Source organism: Penicillium concentricum, assembly GCF_028827145.1.
Source record: "Penicillium concentricum strain IBT 3081 chromosome Unknown utg000002l_segment0_segment0, whole genome shotgun sequence".
Taxonomy (NCBI): Eukaryota; Fungi; Ascomycota; class Eurotiomycetes; order Eurotiales; family Aspergillaceae; genus Penicillium; species Penicillium concentricum.
In genome coordinates this window covers 7,761,427-7,784,827 of record NW_026622755.1, presented here as the reverse complement: position 1 = coordinate 7,784,827, position 23,401 = coordinate 7,761,427, and the positions used below count along the sequence as shown (strand labels likewise).

General features: G+C 48.5%; 12 protein-coding genes across 12 annotated transcripts; 5 read left to right on the top strand and 7 right to left on the bottom strand.

The window, feature by feature from the left end:
• Positions 1–124: 124 nt before the first annotated feature.
• On the bottom strand, positions 125–1,512 carry N7517_006683 (major facilitator superfamily domain-containing protein; the record flags this gene model as incomplete). Its single annotated transcript, XM_056724413.1, has 4 exons — positions 125–279; positions 332–425; positions 479–1,351; positions 1,408–1,512. 4 exons carry the CDS (start codon positions 1,510–1,512, stop codon positions 125–127), a joined length of 1,227 nt encoding a protein of 408 aa, XP_056580663.1.
• A 362-nt stretch (positions 1,513–1,874) lies between these two features.
• Positions 1,875–2,383, bottom strand: N7517_006682 (uncharacterized protein; the record flags this gene model as incomplete). Its single annotated transcript, XM_056724412.1, has 3 exons — positions 1,875–2,053; positions 2,108–2,222; positions 2,276–2,383. Coding segments are annotated over 3 exons (402 nt in total), but the record flags the coding sequence as incomplete, so codon positions are not given.
• Positions 2,384–2,816: 433 nt separating this feature from the next.
• On the bottom strand, positions 2,817–3,826 carry N7517_006681 (uncharacterized protein; the record flags this gene model as incomplete). The annotated part of the gene is made up of 2 exons (XM_056724411.1): positions 2,817–3,218; positions 3,287–3,826. The coding sequence occupies 2 exons, from the start codon at positions 3,824–3,826 to the stop codon at positions 2,817–2,819; spliced, it is 942 nt and encodes a 313-aa protein (XP_056580661.1).
• A 635-nt stretch (positions 3,827–4,461) lies between these two features.
• On the top strand, positions 4,462–5,797 carry N7517_006680 (acylglycerol lipase; the record flags this gene model as incomplete). Its single annotated transcript, XM_056724410.1, has 4 exons — positions 4,462–4,527; positions 4,642–4,696; positions 4,781–4,850; positions 4,963–5,797. The coding sequence occupies 4 exons, from the start codon at positions 4,462–4,464 to the stop codon at positions 5,795–5,797; spliced, it is 1,026 nt and encodes a 341-aa protein (XP_056580660.1).
• A 160-nt stretch (positions 5,798–5,957) lies between these two features.
• N7517_006679 (tRNA (adenine-N(1)-)-methyltransferase) lies at positions 5,958–7,434 on the bottom strand (the record flags this gene model as incomplete). Its single annotated transcript, XM_056724409.1, has 4 exons — positions 5,958–6,938; positions 7,001–7,071; positions 7,134–7,280; positions 7,332–7,434. The coding sequence occupies 4 exons, from the start codon at positions 7,432–7,434 to the stop codon at positions 5,958–5,960; spliced, it is 1,302 nt and encodes a 433-aa protein (XP_056580659.1).
• Positions 7,435–7,639: 205 nt separating this feature from the next.
• Positions 7,640–8,684, top strand: N7517_006678 (putative Phosphoserine phosphatase; the record flags this gene model as incomplete). The annotated part of the gene is made up of 6 exons (XM_056724408.1): positions 7,640–7,727; positions 7,780–7,793; positions 7,842–7,918; positions 7,981–8,283; positions 8,342–8,490; positions 8,554–8,684. 6 exons carry the CDS (start codon positions 7,640–7,642, stop codon positions 8,682–8,684), a joined length of 762 nt encoding a protein of 253 aa, XP_056580658.1.
• Positions 8,685–9,082: 398 nt separating this feature from the next.
• N7517_006677 (metallophosphoesterase family protein) lies at positions 9,083–10,859 on the top strand (the record flags this gene model as incomplete). The annotated part of the gene is made up of 3 exons (XM_056724407.1): positions 9,083–9,097; positions 9,153–10,531; positions 10,592–10,859. 3 exons carry the CDS (start codon positions 9,083–9,085, stop codon positions 10,857–10,859), a joined length of 1,662 nt encoding a protein of 553 aa, XP_056580657.1.
• A 349-nt stretch (positions 10,860–11,208) lies between these two features.
• N7517_006676 (FAD-dependent oxidoreductase) lies at positions 11,209–12,677 on the bottom strand (the record flags this gene model as incomplete). Its single annotated transcript, XM_056724406.1, has 3 exons — positions 11,209–11,677; positions 11,795–12,180; positions 12,414–12,677. The coding sequence occupies 3 exons, from the start codon at positions 12,675–12,677 to the stop codon at positions 11,209–11,211; spliced, it is 1,119 nt and encodes a 372-aa protein (XP_056580656.1).
• Positions 12,678–13,588: 911 nt separating this feature from the next.
• On the top strand, positions 13,589–14,688 carry N7517_006675 (uncharacterized protein; the record flags this gene model as incomplete). The annotated part of the gene is made up of 3 exons (XM_056724405.1): positions 13,589–13,827; positions 13,883–14,182; positions 14,259–14,688. 3 exons carry the CDS (start codon positions 13,589–13,591, stop codon positions 14,686–14,688), a joined length of 969 nt encoding a protein of 322 aa, XP_056580655.1.
• A 585-nt stretch (positions 14,689–15,273) lies between these two features.
• On the bottom strand, positions 15,274–16,571 carry N7517_006674 (GATA transcription factor LreB; the record flags this gene model as incomplete). Its single annotated transcript, XM_056724404.1, has 2 exons — positions 15,274–15,317; positions 15,434–16,571. 2 exons carry the CDS (start codon positions 16,569–16,571, stop codon positions 15,274–15,276), a joined length of 1,182 nt encoding a protein of 393 aa, XP_056580654.1.
• A 400-nt stretch (positions 16,572–16,971) lies between these two features.
• On the bottom strand, positions 16,972–18,552 carry N7517_006673 (uncharacterized protein; the record flags this gene model as incomplete). The annotated part of the gene is made up of 1 exon (XM_056724403.1): positions 16,972–18,552. The coding sequence occupies one exon, from the start codon at positions 18,550–18,552 to the stop codon at positions 16,972–16,974; it is 1,581 nt and encodes a 526-aa protein (XP_056580653.1).
• A 220-nt stretch (positions 18,553–18,772) lies between these two features.
• Positions 18,773–23,326, top strand: N7517_006672 (MRX complex DNA-binding subunit; the record flags this gene model as incomplete). The annotated part of the gene is made up of 6 exons (XM_056724402.1): positions 18,773–18,801; positions 19,159–19,160; positions 19,228–19,255; positions 19,340–19,430; positions 19,493–23,266; positions 23,318–23,326. 6 exons carry the CDS (start codon positions 18,773–18,775, stop codon positions 23,324–23,326), a joined length of 3,933 nt encoding a protein of 1,310 aa, XP_056580652.1.
• Positions 23,327–23,401: the final 75 nt, after the last annotated feature.

The window sequence follows — 23,401 nt, the reverse complement described above, 5'->3', positions numbered from 1 at the left end:
CTATCGAATATTGTTAAGGTCAGGTTTTCTAAGCGGCAAATATACTTCAAATGCTGAGCCTGTGTTTCTCTGCTAACAACCAAAACAAACCCAGCTTTTCTCGATTAGGTACCCCTATATTTTCCTAGGTCCCTGTTTGTACCTTCCGGCGTTTAATCAACCAGAGAAAAAGCAAAGCCACACTAGCACAAATGTAAGAGATACCACAGAACACTTGGGCATTTCGATATGGATAGTGGGACCCTAGACGACGTAGTTTGAGTGCTATAACTTCGGAAACTATAATTTTATATTAGCTCAAGTTTATCAAGAATGTATGTGAGCTCCTTACATGTTGTAGGGAGCACAATAAAAGACCAAGACAAAGAGAGGAGTGATTGGAGCTGCTCCAATCCCGCTACCTCAACACATAAAGGTCCCACGGTCTATTAGGAAGTTTAGCGGCCATATAGAATCAGTATAGGTTGGATCAACTTACAACCCAAAAGACCCCGAGAATAGCTCCGCTAATGAAAGCGAAGAGAACAAGAACCCCGTATGATGTTGAGGGAAGCCAAATGACAAAACAAGTAATGCCACAAAAGCAAGTCAAGAGGCCAGCGACCTCAATTCTGCCAAACCGATCACTAGCAACACCGATCAGTGGTCGACCAACAGCAGTTCCCAAGTTCAAGATCGCGTTAACAATTGTAGCTTGGTTGTCCGAGAGTCCAATGGAGCGTGCATAATCAGGAAGTGAATATAGCAGACAAATATAGCCAAGCATACTGAGAAAAGCCCACGATAGCAATAGAATCACATCTAAACGACGCAAGAGTTTCGCATCAAATCCCCGCTGGGACGGCTGTATAGCTTCATTGCGAGTTCGGATTAGTAAAATGGCAATGATCAGCATGGAGCAACTGGTAATAGCCGTCAACCGCAGAGCCCAGGCAAGAGATATATTCTGAATGACTGAACCATCCATAAATGAGAAAATCAATCCACCGATACCTGATCCGGCTGCACTGATCCCGTTGGCAAGACTTCGTTTCTTATCAAACCACTGAGAGAGAACAGGAATGCTTGGTATATATATAAAGCCAACTCCAAATCCAATCAAGACTCCCTGTGACAGATAGAGCTGCCAGATTCTTTTTGAAAAGGACGCAGAAATGTATCCCGATGCCAAAAGCCCCAGCCCGAGCAACATCGGTAACTTGGTGCCGTACTTGCGTGCGATGATTGTAACGGCAGGGGCCACCAACATCGCCATGGAGAAATTTAGACCTCCAATTAGGGCAAAATCCATGGGAGTAGCTTCAGGGAATATGTTGTTTGAGAGATAGTGTGCCAAATACACGCCATATGACTTTTAAGAATATGAGCTGAGTGGTCTCTGACACGACTGATACAGAAACAACTCACAGAGACTGCACCCCAAGTAAAGCAATTAATAGAAAAACACGCAGCCACGCACACCCAACCATACCCGCCGTCTGGGGGTGGAGAATTGTTGGAAGAAAGCGACATCGTATATCATCAAGAATGAGACTGCGGGGAAGAAAGTGTCTGTGTGGGGGTTTCTTCGTCAAATATTCAACTCCCAATAGTCTATACATACATATGAAGGGAAACGAGCAATATTTAAAGCAAGGCTATCTCGACTATAGGGCTACCTATGACTTTCAACTTACCGAATGTGGTATGTCACTGTTACTTGGCATGGCTACTTACAGAATGATCGGCAAGACTAGAATATAACTTCGCTAGCATGACAAATGTGCTAATGATTTTGATGAGCTTGCACATATATACGAAGGCCTAAAGCCATAAATATGGGCTGGTGGAGAAATAAAACGAAGCCATGATTGATGCTAGGCGACAGAATAGAGCTATCTCTCCCATTTCAACCCATCATACTCGTCCATAAGCTGAGTATAATCCTTACCAGCTGTTTTCCATCCCTTAATACCTCCTTCTAACACAAGGCTCTTCATTTTTATGTCCTTTTGCTCTTCCAGATATTCTGCAAACCAGTTGGCAGCACGCACCCCACGACCTCGAGAAGAACCTGCTTATTTTGTCAGATGAGAATACCTTGACGGGAAAATCAATTCGCACGAACCACAATACCACACCACATTAGTGATTCTACCTTGTGAGAGGACAGAATATAGAGTTGGAATAGTAGGTTGCAAGCTCTGTGCTGGGAGGTTCAGAGAGCCCCGGATTGTGCCTCCCTGTATATTATTGTAAGATATATAAACAGACAGCAGGTGAAAAGACTGTTTACCTCGAAATCAGTACGGCGTAGGTCAACCAGAACGAAATCTTTTCCGATTCTCTTCCCCTCTTGGAACCATCGGAGGAGCTCGAGGCGGGAAATTGAGCCGGCTACAGTTCTTTAAGTAGAGTAAGCTGTATGTTAGACCCTAGAGAAAGGCATGCGGGCGACTTTACGTTGCTAGGATCATCCTTGGTATTTTCAGCTGTGGCTGAGGCCGATAGGAGCGAAATAAGATAGAGTTGACAAAGGATATATATTGTGCTCATTTTACATCGTAGCTAAGAGCAGTGTTAGCATGTCACTGGTTGGTGATGATTGGTCGAAGAGGGCCTCAGACTGTCACTTGTCTCGTGTGATTGGTCACTGCCTGACTAGACGACCGAAATCGGCTAACAAATTCCACTGTGAATTCAACTTTCACTCTTCTGTACAGCATGTAAGCTTGAGCCGGAAGACTCGTCGAGTTATTAGTCGAGGCAACGAAGTATATTGAGCAATTATACCATAATACATTGTCTTTTTGAAACTCTATGTTATTCTATGTCTTTCAAATATCTGCAACAACATCCCGCTTTTTCTCCTTTCTCTTCTTCTCCTCCCGCTCACTAAAACGGTCACCAAACAGACCGATATGAGGCCGCATCAGAATCGTATATTTGACAAACTCCTCCATGCAATCCACCAGACGATCCCGATTGCCACTAGGCATCAGTCGTTGATCTCCCGGTTGGCCTTCATTCAGGAACTGTGTATATGCCTTGGGAATCGAAGACTGATTCGGAATGGCAAACATACGCATCCACCGACCCAGGATACGCAAAGAATTGACTGTATTGAATGATTGGGATCCGCCGCACACCTGGGCAATGGCCAGCGTTCGGCCTTGGGTGGGACGGACACTTCCAGTACTCAACGGAATCCAATCGATCTGGTTCTTGAACACAGCAGTCTAGAGTTGGTGAAAAACACGTCAGTATATATTGCATCAAATGTTAGATGATGTCGAGAGCCACTCACCAGATTGCCGTGTTGTTCGGGTGAAACCCAGACATGCCCATCGCTCCATACACTGAGTTCCCTCAGTTCCTGTACTTTGGGATGGGTAATATCACTGTCGTTCTTCATAGGAAGACCTTCGGGGTCAAAGACGCGGACGTCACAGCCCAGCCGGAAGAGGATACGGGATGCCTCCAATGCCACCAGTCGGGAGTATGACCTTTTGCGAAGACTTCCATAGAGTACCAGGACTTTCAGCCTCTGGTTTGTAACTCGTAGGTTTTCTTCTGCCATGTCCGCTGCGGTGGCTAGGTCCAGTTTGTTGACCCAGTCTTCAGTTGCATTGTCCTCAAGGATAAATGGTCGATACTTCTGGCGGATATCAGGGCTATCGTCACTCAGAGGTAATGCCAGAGATCGATATGAGACATTGGATTGGGTATTTGCAATCATTGGAGAAACAACGGAGGACATTCTTGCTGGATATTTGGGGCACAGCAGAGATCTTGAGATTGCTGGCCTAAGTGTTGAGGGCACTCTTTGTATGAGGTAAGATAGCATACAGATCTCAAGGTTGGAATGCCACAAAGGATAAGACTACGAAATATTGATTTTGACATTATATATAGTCCATAGCCTTCGGGGAGTTATGTCACTGGCGCAATCTGATTGGACAGAACATAATATTCTAGCAACCAATCAAATGCGGTCATTTCCAGTGACATTCTGTTAAGTGGGTCTGAAGACCCGTGGGCCCCTGGAGGCTCTTACTAATCTGAATTTGGATCTTTCAAGGTTGAGTCCCGGGGCCAGGCGATGGGATTACATATACAGTAGAAATCAAAGTAAGAAAGATAAAAGAAAGAAGGAAGAAAGAAGAAAAAGAGACGAAAAAAAAGGGAACAGTCACAATCGACCAAGTCTAGCAAATTAAATTTTGCCAGAGCAAAGGGAGGATCTAAGTTGACGCCTCTAGAATATGCTTGATATTCCTGTATTATGTTATCTTATAGTCTTATTGTATAATAATTGTGTTAGGACATACCTTTGTATTAGAGTTTAAATATAAAATTGGGCTTAGTGGATCTGAATCGCGTTAGTATCGTGGCTTGACATGCCGAGGTAGAATCCGAGGTCGTATCCATGCTAAAACGTCACCTCTTCTCTCCAACCTCTCAAGCTTCTGCACAGTCAAAATGGACACAGAAGAAAGCGTGCACACTCTCCCAGACGGCCTTGAGCTGTATGCCAAGACATGGAAGGTATGTTTGAATTTGCAACACAGTTATGATCCCTATCTAGATTATCTGAGATGTACTCGAACCTCAAGATAAGCGTCTTGATCTCCAACGCTAACAATGTGCTCTACTTTATAGACCAACGGGTCCCCACTCGCTGTTTTGGCCTTTATCCATGGCTTCAGTGACCACTGTGAGTCTATTATGTCTATTATGAGCAATAAGCCAAGACATCCCAGCATGCATAAGACAGCCTATTGACATAAAGCCTTCCTAGGCAATGCCTACAACGATCTGTTCCCAACATTGGCATCGGCAGGCATCGAGGTCAGGTCTTTCGATCAGCGGTAAGTGTCAAACCACCAAGACCAAACCCTATCCTGATATCCCAATATCAATGCCCGCCAAGAAAACGATCTATCTCACTTTAACACCCCTTAACTAATAACCCAAAATCAGAGGATGGGGCCGCAGCGTCAAACAAACCCGTGACCAGGGCAATACAGGCCCAACCTCCCAAGTCCTCGCAGACATCCACTCTTTCCTGAAAAGCCTACCATCCCGCCCTGACTTGCCCCTCTTCCTAATGGGCCACAGTATGGGCGGTGGCCAAGTCCTCAACTACATTTTCCACCCAGAGTCACCCTACAACCAAGACAAGACCAGCCGGCCCAACTTCAGCGGCGTACTTCTGTACTCCCCTCTAGTCGCCATAGATCCATCATCCCGCCCCTCAAAGCTGATCGTCGCAGCAGGACGGATTGTCGCAAAGCTGATCCCCCATAAGCAGCGTTATTCGCCTCTTGATGCGAATCTGCTGTCTCGTAACAAGGTCACAGTCAAGGAGTTCGTGGATGATAAGCTGTGCCATGATACGGCGACTTTTGGGGGTTTGTCCGGTATGTTGGATCGGGGTGTTTGGTTGGAGGGGATGTTCGATGTGGATGGGGAGTGGGTGAAGAGTGATCTGCCGTTTTGGTTTGGACATGGAGATGGGGATCTCATTACTAGTTATCCTGCGACGAAGGACTTTGCTAAGAAGTTGACGGAGAAGGGTGGTGATGTGACCTTTTGTTCTTATGAGGGGGCTTATCATAAGCTGCATGCTGAGTTGCCTGAGACGACGGAGAAGTTTTTCGCAGATGTGAAGGCTTTCATTTTGAGCAAAGTGCCTAAGACGAAGGGGGCAGTTGTTCACGATGAGGCAGAGGGTGTTCAGGCTGTTGAGGCTGACGGTGGTATTGACACTGCCGTTCATGGAGATGTGGAGACCGAGGATAAAGCGAAGCTGTGAAGTGGTTGTTTCTTGTTATATCATTTTTTCAGGTATCTCGATAATATTATTCTCACAATTCTCTATATGGTACAAATGGCTTCAGTCTATATCAGACATGCAATAGAATACAGGTATATAGTACAGGTACGGGATTTATATGCTTGGGATAACCGAGAACTTAACGGTCTTCGATCCGGCGCCAGACTGCCACGAAGCCGCCGCCCTGGATACGGACTCCGACCTTGGGCCGGCAGACCAAGACAGACTCTCCTTCCTTAGGAGGCTCCTCTGGGGTGGAGATCTCAGAGGCAGCATCAGAGGCAGTGGACTGATCGTCAGCCTCAACAGGAGTGGCACCCTCAGCATCTGAAGGGGCAGCCCAGGACGCTGGGTCGGCGCCGGACTTTTTAGTCGCAAAACGCACATCCCATGTGCGACCGCCGCTGATTCCAGAGCCAAGCTCGATCACCTTCTCCTGAACGAGGGGCAGTCGCTGGTCCCGGATCAGTTGCAGACACTCGCCAATCTGCGTGATACTAGGCATGAACACCACCAGTAAGCCATCACGCTTCAACATGGGGGTAACATGCGGGATTCTCAAGTTTGAGGAAGGCATGTCCAGAATAACGTGTGAAAGGAACGGATCGACGGGGTTTCCTCCAGTCAATGAAGCCAGGCCAGTCTTTTTCCGCAGCTGCTTCTGCTGGGCGATCCAGTTTTCGACGGGGCCCACATAGAAATCGGTGTTGCCTGCGTAGATTCCACGGCGGAATCCCCGGACGTTCTTCTCAGCCAGCGCAGCAAACTTCGGCGATACGTCGACTGTGTGGATGATCGCGTTGCGCTGCGCTCGCCACGCATCCCATTCCTCCTGTGCTGGATCCGCAATTTTCTCAGCGGGTTTCTCTCCTGTTTGTTCCGTGTCCTTTTCACTCGGCCTGGTGACACGACCTTCTAGGTAGTTGATCTGGGATCGCAATGGACGAGGCGGAGGGGTGGGATTGGCGGCGTGAATGGCACGCGCCAGATGTAGTGTTAGAGATCCATGGCCTGTTCCAGACTCAAGGATTTCTAGGGTGGGTTGTATTTCGCCCGCGGCGGGGGTGTTGACGTGAATATCGAGAAGGGAAGCAATCAAATTGGCATCCTGTGGGTAGATCTACTGGGATAGCGTGAGTCCAATGTATCTCCGTGTCTGATCCGTAGGAGTGATGCGCGTACCGGAGTGACCAAGCGAGGAGTCAGGGCGACGTATTCTTCTAACGTTGGGAGACTGACACGGAGATTCAGGCCTGTGTATAACGGAGGTATCAGTGTCATGTGCAGGGAGTACCGACAATTGGGTGTTATTGACCTTTGCGAGACTGCACCGTGTCCCAGACCCGTTTCCCAATGATGCTATCATGTTCCACTGCCCCGCGAGGAGTCTGGAGCTTTTCACCTCGCTTCAATGCCTTTGATAATGAGGGCTGTTTGCCGTGTAAAATGACTCGGTCTCCCTCTGCGCATTTCGTTAGTCCGAGATTAGGAAGACGCGTTGCAGCACCATTACCTTTTATAATGGAGAAATTGGTGTCAATGGTTCGAGAGCGCAATGCGCCTGGTGTTGCAGTCGCACCAAAGACGCGCTGTAGTGCCTGGCGCAGACGAGACATGATATATAATAATATTAACAATATAAAGCCTGAAGTAATAAAAACCAGAAAAGGAAAATCTGGCTGATCGAGACTAGCCCACTGCGGTACCGCTCGACCCACCCCCGAGTTCACCGAATCGAGGGGCACATCTTTAATTTCAGGGCTTCTCTGTTCTCTGGATTGTACATACTCTTTTCTTTGATTCATTTCTATTGTTATAAATATGGGTTCCAACGCTCTCCCATACTTGGAGACCAAGCCTAAGCTCATCTTCTTCACCGATTTCGATGGGACAATTACAGTCGACGATAGTAGGTGCTTCCTCACAAAGTGCCAATACTTCAATGCTAACTAGAATCGCAGGCAATGACTTCATGGTATATCGCATCCCTAGCCTCTCCTAGACCTTCACTTATACCACTCAGATTGATACCCTTGGCTTCGGCCGGGAGAAGCGCCTCGCGTTGGGCGACCGGGTCCTTAACGAGACTCTGAGCTTCCGGTGAGTGTTGAAGACACTGTCTATTCCACAAGCAAGCTTTAATAGATATTTTCTCACTATAGAGATGCCTTCCGCGAGATGCTTGAAAGCATCAAGACCCCATACGACGAGTGCATCGAGACGCTGTTGAAGAACATGAAGCTGGACCCTTACTTCGAGGAATTCTACCACTGGGCCAAGGATAACAATGTTCCCATTGTCATCCTGTCATCTGGCATGCGTCCCATTATCAGCGCTTTGTTGGAGAAGTTCCTCGGCCACAAGCCAGCCAGCCACCTCACCATCATTTCCAACGAGCCCGTGAGCCGGGATGGCAAGGATATTAACAGCGAGGGTGGTTGGCAGATTGAGTACCATGATGACAGGTAAGCCACGGTCAATCCGATTGCCCTTCGCCCAGCCTCACTGACAATCATTCACCAGCCACTTCGGACATGACAAGTCCCTGGAGATTAAGCCTTATGCCACGTTGCCCGACGGAGAGCGCCCAATTCTTCTATACGCCGGAGACGGTATTTCTGATTTGTCTGCGGCTGCAGAAACCGATCTTCTCTTCGCCAAACAAGGCAAAGGTATTCATCTGCCCGAACCGCCTTGAACCAAGATTCCGAGATATTGAACTAATGCCGTTGCAGATTTGGTGACCTACTGCCAGCGCAGGGGAATGCCCTACACGACTTTCGAGAATTGGTCGACAATCCTCTCGACTACCAAAGACATCTTGAGTGGCAAAGTGTCACCGAGTGATGTGGCTGCCAAGGCTTAGGCTTCGCTCGGGTAGAACGGAGGTAGAACTTGTATAGACATGCAACTAGACGGACATGATGGTTGACGATGGACATAAATTCCACATGAATTTAGACAAGGATAATGAAAATATCAGTAAAAATAGTAAGAATAGCCAAGTCAATGAATCACCAAAAGTACAAACACCAAGCATCAGCCAAAGGCTAGGCCCTTCAGGAGTCACCGCCTTCAGAGTCCAAGCGTCGAGGGTGAAATGCGAACTTCAATCCTCCAAACATATTATACTTGTCCTTTATATTCTAGAGTTGACCGAACGTGGTCTTCTCCTTTGCCCTATACCCTTGCAATTGTTGGGCATCATGCGACAGTGCGCCTCGCGTTTATTCAAGTCCTTGCCAGGGTGATCTCTATCTCATCATGGCTCGCCGGCTAGTATGACACTATTTTACTCCCTGTGAAGCGGTCTACTAACACCTAATTTGCGTAGGTCCGAGCGAGTGTACAGCTCGTTTTACTCGCAACATTCATTCTCCTCGTCGTGGTCGTTCTCGATACTCGATTTAGTGTCCTTCCCTCTTCAATCCATGGCCATCTCCCGTCGCATTATTCCGGCTACGTGATCACAGATGTGACCGTCACAACATGTTCTACCCTCAACCCATTCTCGAGCTGTAAGCTAGACCCAGAAACCTGGTACCGCGTCGATAAGGACCTCTACCTGCGCTCGGGCTGGACCTCGAGTGCCTACGTTCAATTCAGGCGGAAAAAGGAGGAGGAATTGGGCCTTGATGACAAGGTGGTCATCGACTTGAAAATCAGTCGTATCACTCCCCCGTCTGAATATGTTGGAAAGACGGAAATCGAAGCGTGGGAACCCCGACCGGGAGGCATTTGGCTCAAGCGTTCGTCCTCCCGCCATGCTAGCGACTCTGAAAAAGCCGTGACGTACATCGATGTCCTCTATGGAGCGGATGCCGTTGACCCCCGTCCCAACTGGGAAGTCAAAGATACCCCGATTCTCCTGGATAGTGTGACGGAACAGTTGGAGACTCGCCTTAGTATTCGAAGAGGACACCCGCAGGCCAAACACAAGAAACCCGTTCCCAGGATCAACGAGAACGGGAAATTCAAGGTGATGCAGTTGGCAGATCTTCACATGAGCACGGGTCTCGGCCACTGCCGTGACCCTGTGCCTGCGGAAGCGGTGGCTGGCCGGAAGTGTGAAGCCGACCCCCGAACCTTGGAATTCGTCGCACGACTTCTCGACGAAGAGAAGCCGGACATGGTGGTCCTCTCTGGTGACCAGATCAACGGAGAGACCGCCCCAGATGCACAAAGTGCTCTCTACAAGGCCGTAAAGCTTTTGGTCGACCGCAAAATTCCTTACGCGGCCATCTTTGGAAACCACGACGACGAGGGTGACCTTAACCGAGAACAACTCATGACCATATATGAAGACCTTCCTTACTCTCTTTCAGCCGCTGGCCCCGAAGACATTGACGGGGTCGGAAACTACGTTGTCGAAGTCCTCGATTGGGGCAAAAGCACACACTCTGCCTTGACCTTTTATTTCCTTGACACACATTCCTACTCCCCTGACGAGCGTCAATTCCGCGGCTACGATTGGATCAAGCCGAGCCAAACTCGGTGGTTCAAGAACACTGCCCAAAGCCTGAGGAGAAAACATCAGGAATACAACCATATCCACATGAACGTGGCATTCATCCACATTCCACTCCCTGAGTATCGAACGTCAGGAAAGTACTTTAAGGGTGCGTGGATGGAACCTCCCACTGCACCAGGGTTCAACTCTGGTTTCAAGGACGCCCTCGAAGAAGAGGGCGTCTTGTTTGTTAGCTGTGGACAGTAAGTCACATGTCCAAGCTTCCTTTTGCATTGTTGTTATGAAGACTAACTGTTCTCTAGTGATCATGTCAATGACTATTGCATGCTCGAGCAAGATGCCGACGAGAAGCCCTCTCTCTGGATGTGCTACGGCGGCGGTGTCGGACTCGGTGGCTACGGTGGCTACGAGAACTTCGTCCGACGAGTGCGTTTCTTCGACTTTGACAGAGGCCCTGGTCGTGTATCGACATACAAGCGTCTAGAATGGGGTCAAACAGAAGCCAAAATCGACGAAATGATGATCGTGGATGGCGGTGCCGTCACCAGCCCAGACGAAGCATCCCAATGAAGTCTGACTTCTCTCCCTCTTTCTCTCTACATTCTCCTTTTCCTTCTTCTCCCCCATCTTGTATCGAGATTTCAGCGTGTCTGTGCTGCCTCTGCTCTCACATACTGTTGTTCCCGTTCTTGTCGGCGGCCATTCTCTTATTTCCTGTACATATATCTTTTTGCCCCTTGCCTGCATTAGGTCGGCGTCTGCGGGGAGTCCTATCTTTTTCTGAAATATTGAAGCCATTTCTCCTAGCCTTATTCTGCTCCAATTTAGGCCTGGGCTGTAACATTGACTATTCATTCATCGAATAACAAACACTACAATTGATCTCATGTGAATATCTTACATCGCTACCAATCTGCCCTCACCACCATTTCTCAAAGAAAACGCGTTGCTCCCCGCCGTCCCCTAGCATATCGACCAACTTCTCCACGACGAAATCAGTCATACCAGGAGGTCCACAGACATAACACACTGTGCCCCGAGAATCCAACTCACCATCTTTACCCACAGCCGCAGAGCGCAGGTCACTATCAGATATCCTCATAGGATGAATCTTGAGATCAGAAGGAGACCCAGATGAGAACAGGTCGGGCGAGGAGGTCAAGTCCGTAAGGAAAAGGTCCAACGAGATGCGGAGCCGATGCGAACTCTCTTGAGATCGGACTATTTGGCGCAGACGTGGGAGAAACAATATCTGGTCTAGTACTGCGTTTGCCGAGGCTTTTTCCTGGTCTTGCGGTAGGCGGCTGGAGTATAGGATGCGGATGGTTGTTGGGTTGGGGGTGTGTGGTTCGTTGTTGTTTAAGTGGGAGAGCATGGATACCAGAGGGCTGAGATTTTGTTAGAAATTCTTCATGATCGAAACAAGTGAGGTCTTGATTTGTGCTGGTGTATGTTTGTATACCCCGGAGATGTAACGGACATGGTGTTTGGGGAATATCACTTACTTGATGCCGACACCACCTGCAACGAAGACCACGTTCTTGACATCATTAATGCTGACTCCAGTGGGAGGCCAGACAAAGCTTCCACCAACTCGGATGTTCAGCTCCTTGCCTAGGATATCTTCTTTGGGTCTCCATAGCCATGCGGCGGATGGGTTACCTGGCGAGTTTTGTACGGCCAGTTCCACATATGGTGGTCGACCTTGAGATTCTGAAGATGGTTCCAGCGCTTCGCCAGCCAATGAGTCTATAGACGCCTCTGGTGACGGCAGCACTTGTGCGTCTGCTGGGGTGGAAGTGATGGTGAAGCCGCCCGCTTGGGTGATAGAGGGAATATGGACATCAAGCCATTGGCCCGGGAGGAAGCTGAATGGTTGTTGACCGTTATTCTACTAATTGCGTTAGTACTAGTACTCCATGGTAATCCTTGGCTGGAAGTGTGTGATAGAAAGTGCCCAGATGTGATTGGAACCAGCCGTGCGGGGCATAGATGGATAGGATCCAACGGCGCGAACAACCAGCTCCGGGAGTTGGCAGCCGGGTTTGATATATGAGTCAAAGATACAGGAGATAGAGGCATTTATAGAGAGAGATCAGATAAGAAAATAAAAGAAACCCATACATTATTCTCTTGGGGAGGCAGAGCGAACTGTAGTAGCCGAACAGAAGGGTTGATCTGCTCGATGTGCGATAGTCGCACTGGATGTAGTCTATTTTGCCGGGGCTCTGCAGCTGTGCGTAGTTCATGAGGAATTGAATCCTCTCTCCGAGAATTCATTTGGTCTGTGATTCTCGTGATGGAACGGAATCCAAGTTGAGGCCGAAGGATGCGGAGTGGAATGGTTGAGCGAAGAACAAGTGGACACAAAGACCGGAACGACTTCATCAAGATATATCAAGCTACACGGGTGGAATTAAGTGGATTTAGATGAATTTCCTGAAATATGGCACGATTGTCGTCTTGGAATATGAGAACCTTGGAAGTCACAGTTCGGGATTCTGCCGACCACATGACTTCCTCTCTACAATCCATGAAGCCATCCTCGACCATTTCCATTAGAATCCAATAATCAGGACTTATTGATGGCTATGGTTATCAACGAGAAATCACCCTCTTTGTTCCCATTTTCTTGACTCCGGGACTAACATGGATATATGTACAGAGCACTGCATAGTCACAGATGCGACTCACATCACCCCACAGTAGCGCCAGGCGCTGTGTACTAAAAGCTGCAAGTTCCATTGGAATGCCAAGTTTTCACTGATTCCGTGAGGGGAATTATGTGATGAGGGATTCATGCAGATCTGTCATCCTATCACACAGTCTAGCGTGTGACGAGCGGTGGTCTTTCACCGATCCCCGTCGTCTCATTGGTGTGATGGCCCCGGGCTGCTACTTGCGTTGGCGCTTTGTCGCCATCAAGCATTGGCCAGATGCACTTCCCAAATGCACACCAGTCCCTCTGCGCGGTATTCCCATGCTGATTCGTGATCCCTCCTGCATACGATGGCTTGTGCCTTCGGCCACTGGTTGGTCTCGAGCTCATATCTAACGCTCGTCCTCCGGATCGCCCAGACTTATGTTCTTCGACTTTTTTGACCTTCTCTACCACGCTGAAGTATTTGGTCCTTTACGTGCGATAGACTGGATGTCTAACTAAGCCAGCCGGTCTGGCTAAATCGCGTTGCACAAAGCTTGAATTGTCATAAGCGCTGCAGCTGAGCAGTTTGGGAGAAATAGAGTCGACTTTTATTGCGATTCCAAACACACTCGAACGTTCCAAAATCACCGCAAAAATGCAGTTCTTTTTTCCCAAGAAGCACAAGCACCACAAGATCCTCCTTTGGTTGATGGCCGGGGAGTTCCCGATCACCATCGTAATGCTGACATTAACCGGTATCGCCTCCCACAATCTATACCGGACATTATTATGGCAAGATGGAGCAGACAATGGATTCAACAGTGCTCCAAACGAGGCACTATATGCAGCAGCAAACTACAGAACATTCAAGCCCCCCATGGTTTGGTCCGGATTGTATGTTTTTCACTATACTCAATATTCGAGAGCTAGCCGCTGACCCTGGAAATAGCATCACCAATTACAACCTTGTCCTTGGTGTTCTGAGCACCTTCTTCCTCATCACAAAATTACCTACTCACTGGATGAACCTATTTTATCCTCCTGTTGCGGTCGCCGTCCACATGTCCTTGATCGTTCTGTATCTCGTGTCAGCAGTGTATCAGGCTGGGTCTGACATGTCAGACCCCAGGCATCCCCAGTCAGGAGCCCCGTGGTACATTGCGAAGAGTTGCAGCGTCGCATTTAGAAAGTCCAATATTGGATACTGCATGCAAGCTAAAGCGCTCTTTGCTGTGACCGTCATCATGGTGTTAGTTCGACCCTTTCCACTCTACTATTCTTTACTCCCATTCCGCGAGGAGAAAGTTAGCTAACAGTCCCTTTAGTATCTACTATACAGTTATTCTCGGCTTCAATATCCACTCCTGCTTTATAACGCCCGAAGAACGGGCAGAGATCCTGGAACAGAGAGAAGAGCGTCGCATCGAGAAGGAGTTCGAAGAAGAGATCATCAAGTCTCCCGGCATGATCCCCATGACCCCCGGCTCAATGCCTCGAGGACCAGCCATGGTTCCCCGCACCCCTGGTGTTCCACCCATGGCCGTTGGAGGAAATATCTCACCCTTCACCCCCCGCACGCTGGCCTTCAACCGACTTGGTAATGGCAGTACCGCCTCGGACCTCCCTCTAAGAGACAACTCCCACGTGCCTCAGCCCCAATACACATCCCTGCATTCGCATGAAGTCAGCCCCCAGAGTTCGGTAGCGTCACCGATGTACTTCCCTCCGCCGCCAAAGAAGGCTGCCAAGTCCTGAATGGACTTGGTGTTGAATTGTTCGTGAGAAATTGCTTTTGTGATACCACTTGTTGTTGCCCATACATCACCTTCATTATTTAATGGGACAAGGATGGCGTTCATATGGGCTAGTCCCATTCCTTTCGCCCTATCCGTGGGCTTGTCTTTTATTGGCAAGATACCCACGGTCTTCAGTATATCCCATCATCATCTTCGGCGTTAGACTCTTGATTTGCTCCGACTCTGTCAAAATTCATTTAATTCCCCATAATTAAGTTTTGAGTTACCAAGGAAAAACATATACATTCCGTAGTACATTAGTGATGTTTGAAAAAATAGATCACGGCAAATCCAAAAGAAAGACCAGCTATACACATTGGACCAAAGAGATCGATCTCACAGGACATAATATCATCACCCATGCGATAGCGAGCACGGGGCTTGTCTGAAGATCATTGGAATTCCAGCGCAATGGACAGCATGCTTGACCAGCAAGGCGCCCAAAGAAGTGAGGGGGTATCTTGACGCGAACATGCAAGACAATGGAGAGAAGACCTGGGAAGGTCACCAGGCCGAAAAAAGCAAATAAACCAAGAACTGAAGCTTAGGCCGACTCCTGGCGTTTCTTCTCCTTCTTAGACCAGCGCACTAAAAATACGGCATTTGGGTTAGCTCGTTCCGTGCCAAGAGTAGATAGGTTACAAGCACGCTGGGTGATATGTAGGTTGGAACAGGGATTGCAAGAGGCGGTGGACAAAACTTACAGCCACAAGCATTGCACAAGGTCTTAGGCCCATTAGGCCCCTTTCTCCATTCTGGCGAGTCGGCCGTTCCGCAGTCGCTGCAGACATGTTGGGCCTTGAGCCTTTTACGCCGGTCACCCTCCTGAGCGTTGCGCTCTTGGTCAGCAGAAGTGGTGATGTCGATATCGCAATGTACAAGACGGCCACGGCTGACACCTGTACTGAGGCCTTGCGATCTCTCGCCCTCTGCGTAGTAAAGACCGGTCATGACTTCGATTCCGTCGATGTGCGAGTAAACTTCCCGGGTATTGGGTGGCTCTGGGTAATAGCTTGTCGATTGGCCCGTGTCGGATTCATCCGAATTCGGCCCCACGGTGTCCGTAGTATCAGGATCACTAGATACCTCCCCTGAACGAGTGGCTTGTTGCCCCTGATTCTCGGTCACGGGCGCGCGAATTTCCTGTTCGCGCATAGAATAGGGCACCCGAGTCGCGGTCGCATCTTCATCTTCTTCTTGCTTCAATTTGGCAATCTGTTGGATCAAACGTGCATTCTCGATCTTGTGTTCCAGAAAAGAGTCAAGGAGCTGCGAGACCTTGTTGGGGTACGGTCGGCACACGAGGAAAAAGCCGGTGCAGGGCCCATTGGCGGATGTGGTTCTCCCTGCCTGACGCTCATCCTGGTTTGCAAGATGTGGGTGACCATAGGCCTCCATGAGACAATATGTGCTGTTGGATTTTTGGAATCGTAAATGGGTCCGGAACGATTGGTTCGCGGCGACCGACTCGTCCAAGTCTCTCTGGAAGATTGGCTGGTCGTCCCCATGAATGTACTGCGCCAGAAGACTTCCCTCGAGTTGTTTCGCGACACGACCGGTGATATTCTTGCAGGATGGTGTGGCATAGGTGATTCGGCCCTGGGGGGTGAGGAGAAGTAGCATGTCCTTCATTTCATCGAGAACTCGCTCTGTCCAGCCTGGATCGATTTGTACACTCGGGTATCCCCCGTGCTGAGCACTTTGCACACCGTATTGACCGTTGTAGGACCCATGAACTTGCTGTGGCTCCATTGTGTACAACGGATGCCCCTCATTGGAGCTCGATCTTATCTGGGAGGTGGTTAGAGGCATACCCTCGTAGGGTGGGCGACTCATAGCCATATCGAGTGCGGTGTAGAGATATCGAAACGAGGAGATATAATGGCACTAGTGATATGCGTGAGTGCTTTCGAATGCGTCTCTCATAAATGGGGAATTTCCCTAATAAACAATGTCCGCAGGGCACGGATATAGTAGAGTGATGGAATGGTTCATTATCCAAGATCAAGGCCTGCAGTACATTCGATACATGTCAAGAAATGTGCCTAGAATATACACATCTGAGGGTCTGGATCTCGAAAAGAGAGAATGGAACCTTGGGAATAAAAGCCACTCTTACTAAGCATGTTTAAACCTTGCGCTAAGCCTAATTTAGATATTGATCTGTACAATTGTATGTCCCTTATAGATTTCACAATTCTACCTATAGGCATAACACATCCGACGTATATACTTCCCAAGTTTAACCGACATGTGGTATACCTGCTGACCAGGTACCCAAAAAGGCGCCTGGTGGAAGGAAGGCCAACGAACGAAAAGCCTCGACCGTTATAAATAGCCTCGCAGAACTAAACACTAGAACAATCAACCATGATGCCTTTTGAATAACCGATGCCACTTTCGCTAGCAGAGATCTATCAGTATCAGACATGACTATCAACTCGATGACTTTACCCCGCGTTTGATTGAGAGCCCATAATAGTGGTACAGTAACAGCCGTTATGATCGTACTAATGTGCCAACATAGTTTCTCTACCTCTGTAGGAAATTTGAAATTCCATGCAATGCAATGGATACCACCAAATATAATCATTGCAGCTGAAGATGCCAGATACATCATAAAATTACCATCTTCCCTATGTGTAGTATCTCGGCTCAGGATGTTGTTAGGAATCCATATACTCGCACGAGCGAATGCAAACCCCGACGGGCCAGCGTTTGCAATGAGGATCAGGTCTTCCGCAGATGGGCGCTTAGCGGCTTTGATGGTGTGTGATGTCTGGACATCCTTTGGCTTGTTAAACAACAGCAAGTATGTGATCGTTGAGCAGATTGCAAAGGATAGAGTAACGATCTCAAGTTGGCTCGAGGGGAGATTTAGAGCCAGGCGTACAATAAGCTGGATGACCATCCACGATATTTGAAATATCGTTAGAAGGGTGACGAATAAATTGCCCTTGTTGCGATCATCTAGGGAAGCCTGAGATATCGAAGGTAACGTTTCGATGATTCCACGCTCGCGTGCAAGGAGAAGCTGGTTCGCATCCAGCACCCAGAGATCCCCACAAAGGTAACGGATATTTTCAAACCAAGTTTCAGAGTTGAAAAAGAATTTCTTTCGTTCCTTTTCATCAGCAAAATGGTCTGGAGACAGTATGAAAACTGCCATTCTTATAGCTCGAATATTGTATTGGTCTGGTTTCCAGTTGATATCTCCTATTGATTTAGAGATCTTTCGTACCGATTCTTGGATATGTTCTGGCGAATCAATGCCGTTCATCATCCAAAGATCAAAAAACTGTCGCTGAGCCCGCGGCAATGGCCGAAAGCCCTGCGGGGGGTAGCCGTAATTCAATGGAGAAAAAAGATTCGTCTCATACGGTTTCACATCTTGGAGAGAGAACTCTGGCTCGTTCAATGACTCGTCAAACCGAATAGAGAATCCACCCATATTTGCATAGTAGATATGGGAGCGGCTCCATGGGACACTGTCTTCCCTCTGGTACTTTTGAAACCGGTCCTCGAGCAGAGCTACTGAATGATAAAGGCTCCAAGCTTGTCCTAGTGCCCACTCTGGTGCAGCAAGGTTGATAAACATCCATTTAAGCTTTGTCCAGAATAGGAAGAGTTTTCGTGTGTATTCTTGGCGTTTGCCGTTTGGAGTCGACTCAATTGGTACGTTGAGATGAATGACAGACCAAGTACAGAGGATAAGCACACTAAGACAAGACCAGACAATGTCTAGGGTTCCGCGAGTGTTTGGGGAAGAAATAAAACCAACGCTCTCCGGAGGAAGAGTGCAATTGCTCTTAAAAGTCTGCATCGTGGAAATAAGTGTAGAAGTAGAAGGGCAGCTTGCCGTCATAATAAGAGTGGCATATATAAATAGAACTAATTCAGCGCCTATAACACAGCCCCCTGGTTTCATATAGATCTATACAGGCTAAGAAGCTATCTGCAGCTAGTTCAGGCGATTCACATTCAATTGGCGCTCTGTTGACATGAGCAGGGAAACATGAGACAAATATAAGTATGGACAACACATGTTCTTGTCTCGTACATATTGTGGGCTGTAAGAAGCCTCTTAAGGTTACCGATATAACCGCTCATAAATTAGGCGGTACTAAAAGCGGTGAGGAAACCAAACCAATCATCCATATAGTTTCTGCCCCTAGGCAACACCGCCGATCCCGGTGGGCCTCAGCTAGTCCAATTCACGTGACTTCGTGTCGCCATTGACGCGGGACTATGTGACTGATCACAATCAATGATCAACTTTCATTTCTGGATTCTCACTGTTTAGCTTCTATTCAACTGTATTTGATAAAGCTAACGGACAACGGGCTCAAACGCCCAGCTCGGAACTTTTGCTCAAAATGTCCGTGCTGATCATTCCCCGCCTCGTGTCGCAATGCTAACTGGGTTTTAGGTGTAAGTGCAACAGCTCTATACCTAGGCAAGAAAAAGAAGGTTCCAACAGTCATCTAACATACTGTAGCGAAGATTGATAAGCTCTCTATTCTGGGGTATGTCTCTTGAAGTTTTTAATCCGCGTGCAACCATTGCGGAGAGTAATTACACTCATGCTCATCAAACCGCGCTTGTTCTAGAGTCCGCTCCTTCGATAATACGCGCAGCGAAACAATCCAGTTTCACACACCCCTCACATTGATTGTCGGATACAATGGCTCAGGAAAGACGGTATGAATTGGCGAAATGGCGGACCAGGAGTTGCGGCCAGCGGGGAACTGACGCGGATTTAGACGATCATCGAGTGTCTCAAATATGCCACAACGGGCGATCTCCCTCCGAACAGCAAAGGCGGTGCTTTTATCCACGACCCGAAGCTATGTGGCGAAAAAGAGGTACTGGCCCAGGTGAAGTTGTCATTCAAGGCAACTTCCGGAGCGAAAATGGTTGCCACGCGCAGTCTGCAGCTCACGGTCAAGAAAACCACCCGACAGCAGAAGACCCTAGAAGGCCAGCTGCTCATGATCAAAAATGGCGAACGCACGGCTATTTCGTCGCGAGTGGCTGAGCTGGACCAAATCATGCCGCAGTATCTGGGTGTATCAAAGGCCGTGCTGGATTCGGTCATTTTCTGCCACCAGGATGAAAGTCTGTGGCCTATGAGTGAACCATCTGTGCTGAAGAAAAGGTTTGACGAAATATTTGAGGCTATGAAGTACACCAAGGCCATTGACAATATCAAAACACTGCGAAAGAAGCAGAACGAGGAGCTTGGCAAATATAAGATCATGGAGCAGCATGCGAAAGAAGACAAAGACAAGGCAGACCGTGCTGAAAAGCGATCCGTCAAACTTCAAGATGAAATCGAGGCCTTGCGCGAAGAGACCCAGCGGATGTCGCAAGAGATGCGACGCGTCGCGGAGCTTGCTGATAAGGCTTGGACACAATCAGAAAGTTATGCCCAGGTTCTTGGTGCTCTTGAGGGCAAGCGCATCGAAGCTAAAAGTATCCAAACCACAATTGACAACCTCAAGAGACATTTGGTTGAGCTTGATGACTCCGATGAATGGCTTGAATCTACCCTAGAGCAATTCGAAACGAAGCAAATTCAGTACCAGCAACAAGAGGAGTCACAAAAGGAAAATTATATGGAAATTAAGGAGCGGATCGAGCAGACTCGGCACCGCCTTGGCCTGAAACAAGCTGAGAATGGAAAGTTTGAGAACGACAAGGCCAATTTCGACCGCCAGTCTCAAAGGCGCCAGAACATGATCAATGAAATTGCTCGCGCCAACAACATCCGTGGCCTTGACGAGAAAATGGATCAGTCTGAAATCGACACCTTCATGCAAAAGATCAAACGCCTCTTAAGGGAGCAGAACCAATCTCTGGATCGTGTGAGGCGTGAAGCCCAGAAAGAGCTTCGTGAGGTTCAAGAAAAGTTGAATGATATTGGGCAAACCAAGTCCGCACTGCAAGAGACCAAGAACGCGGCAAAACGACAGATTGCTGCGAATGACAAGGAGGCGACAGCCTATCAAAAAAGACTCAATGAAATTGAGGTTGATGAGGGCTTCCAGGCTGCGCTTGAGTCAAAGGTCGAGGATATCACGTCAAACCTTGAGCACGCGAAAGAGCGGGCCAAAAGTGCTTCCTGGGATCAAGATATCCAGGACACAAATGCGGAAATCCGTCGCCTTGAGGATGAAAGCTCGAGATTGAACACCGAGCTCATTGATTCAACCAAGAAGGCCGGCGATTTGGCTCGCCTAGATCACCTCAAGAAAGAATCAAAGGACCGTGAGCGCAGTCTACAAACGATGAAAGGAGCCCATGGCGATCGCCTTGAGAAGGTCGTCGGCGCAGACTGGAAGCCTGAGACACTGGAGCGAGGCTTCCAGCAAGCCCTCGATAGCGAATCAAAGCAGGTGGCCGATGCAGAGCGAGAGCGCGACGGCGTGAGCCGAGAATTGGAGCATGTAGAGTTCAAGCTCAAGACAGCCAAAAAGAACCTCAAGCAACGCCAAAAGGAACTCGATGAATGCGTGAAGGAGATCCATGAAGCAGTCGATGCAGAGCCTTCCGAATACCCTGAAATCGTGAAGGAGCGCCAGGCACAGTACGATCTCGCTCGTAAAGATGCTGATCAATATGCCGGAATGGGAGAGTATCTCACCAAATGTCTTGATGCTGCCAAGCGCACCAAGCTGTGTCGAACATGTCAAAGATCATTCAAGAACGAGACGGAACTCCAGACCTTTACGAAGAAGCTGGATGCCCTAGTTAAGAAGGCTGGTCTTGATGCCGAAGACGAGACTCTGAAGGGCCTTGAAGAAGATCTCGAAACTGCCCGTGCCGCTAGTGCATCCTACGATACTTGGGTCCGTTTGTCGGAGGCTGTCATTCCAGAGCTTGAACAAGAAGAGCAAGAATGTGAATCCCAGCGTGACCAGCTTTTGGAGAAGCTGGAAACTTGCGACGGGAAGGTCAGCGAGAAGACAGAAACCAAGCGTAACGTCGAGGGGCTTGCCAAGACAGTGAGCACTATCGCGCGTTACGATATCGAGATCAAGACGATCAAATCACAAATTCAAGAGCTTTCTGCAAACCAGCAAGACGCTTCAACTGCTCGTACCCTGGAAGACATCCAGGAGGAAATCGCCTCCATCAATGAGAAGTCACGGGAGTTGAAAAAGACCCTTACCAAAGTGACAAATGAGAAAGAAAAGACACGGTCAGAGATCAACAAGCTTGAGCTTGAGTTCAGAGATGTGAAAAGCAACCTGGACAATGCCAAATTCCAACTAGAAAAGAAGGCGGACCTGATAATCCGGATGGAGGAATCTAAGAAGCTCAATAATCAGCAGCGGGACGCAATTGAGAAGGCTGATCGAGATATCGAGAGTCTCACGCCGGAATTGCTTCAAGCCCAAGCCCGTTATGATGATATCAGCCAGCGAGCCGACGAGCGTGAACGAGATCTGCAGCACGAGATTAGCCGCCTATCCGAGAACATCCATCAGCTTGACCTTGCCAATGATGACATCAACTCGTACAATCAACGAGGGGGTCCAGACCAGCTTAAGCGAAGCAAGCAGGAGCTTCAAGAAATTGAAGCTGAAATTAACAAACTCGAAGCTGATCAAAGCGAGATCACAAGGGAGATCAACAAGATCTCAAGCCAACTCAAGGACAGTGAAAACACAAAGCGGCAATACTCGGACAACTTGACATATCGCCAAGCCACTCGGTCCCTCAACACAGTTATTGAAGAAGTTGAGCAATTAGAAGCACAAAATGCCGAAGTGGACAGAGGCCGTTTCAAGCAAGAGTCAGAACGCTGGACTCGTGAACACAATGCCCTTGCTGCCAAACAGGCGAGCAAGATGGGCGAAATGAAGTCCAAGGACGACCAGCTGATGCAACTGCTGGCGGACTGGAACACAGATTATAAGGATGCATCTTCAAAATACAAGGAATCCCACATCAAGGTCGAGACCACGAAAGCCGCCGTTGAAGATCTGGCTCGATATGGTGGCGCTCTTGACAAAGCAATCATGCAATATCACGGCCTAAAGATGGCAGAAATCAACGCTATCGCTGGCGAACTGTGGCAGAAGACCTACCGCGGAACGGACGTCGACACAATTCTCATCCGGTCCGACAACGAGAACGCCAAGGGCAACCGATCGTACAACTACCGCGTCTGTATGGTCAAGTCAGGCGCCGAGATGGACATGCGAGGCCGCTGCAGTGCAGGCCAAAAGGTTCTGGCTAGTATCATCATTCGTCTTGCCCTTGCTGAATGTTTCGGTGTCAATTGCGGCCTCATTGCTCTTGATGAGCCCACTACGAACCTGGACCGAGACAATATTCGCTCTTTGGCGGAGTCGCTGCATGACATTATCCGCACTCGTCAGCAGCAGGCCAACTTCCAGTTGATTGTCATCACGCACGACGAAGAATTCCTGCGCCACATGAAATGTGGTGACTTCAGTGACTATTACTACCGTGTTTCGCGCAACGAGCGACAGAAATCAATCATTGAGCGGCAGTCAATCGCCGAGGTATGTCTTTAACCTGTTCTCTGGGTATTCTTCTTGCTAACAATGTTCTAGGTTATGTAACACTTCTCTCGAATGCACCCTCTTCTTTCAGTCGTTGTTCGGACATCTTACTGGCTACATAGCTTTGCCTGGGAT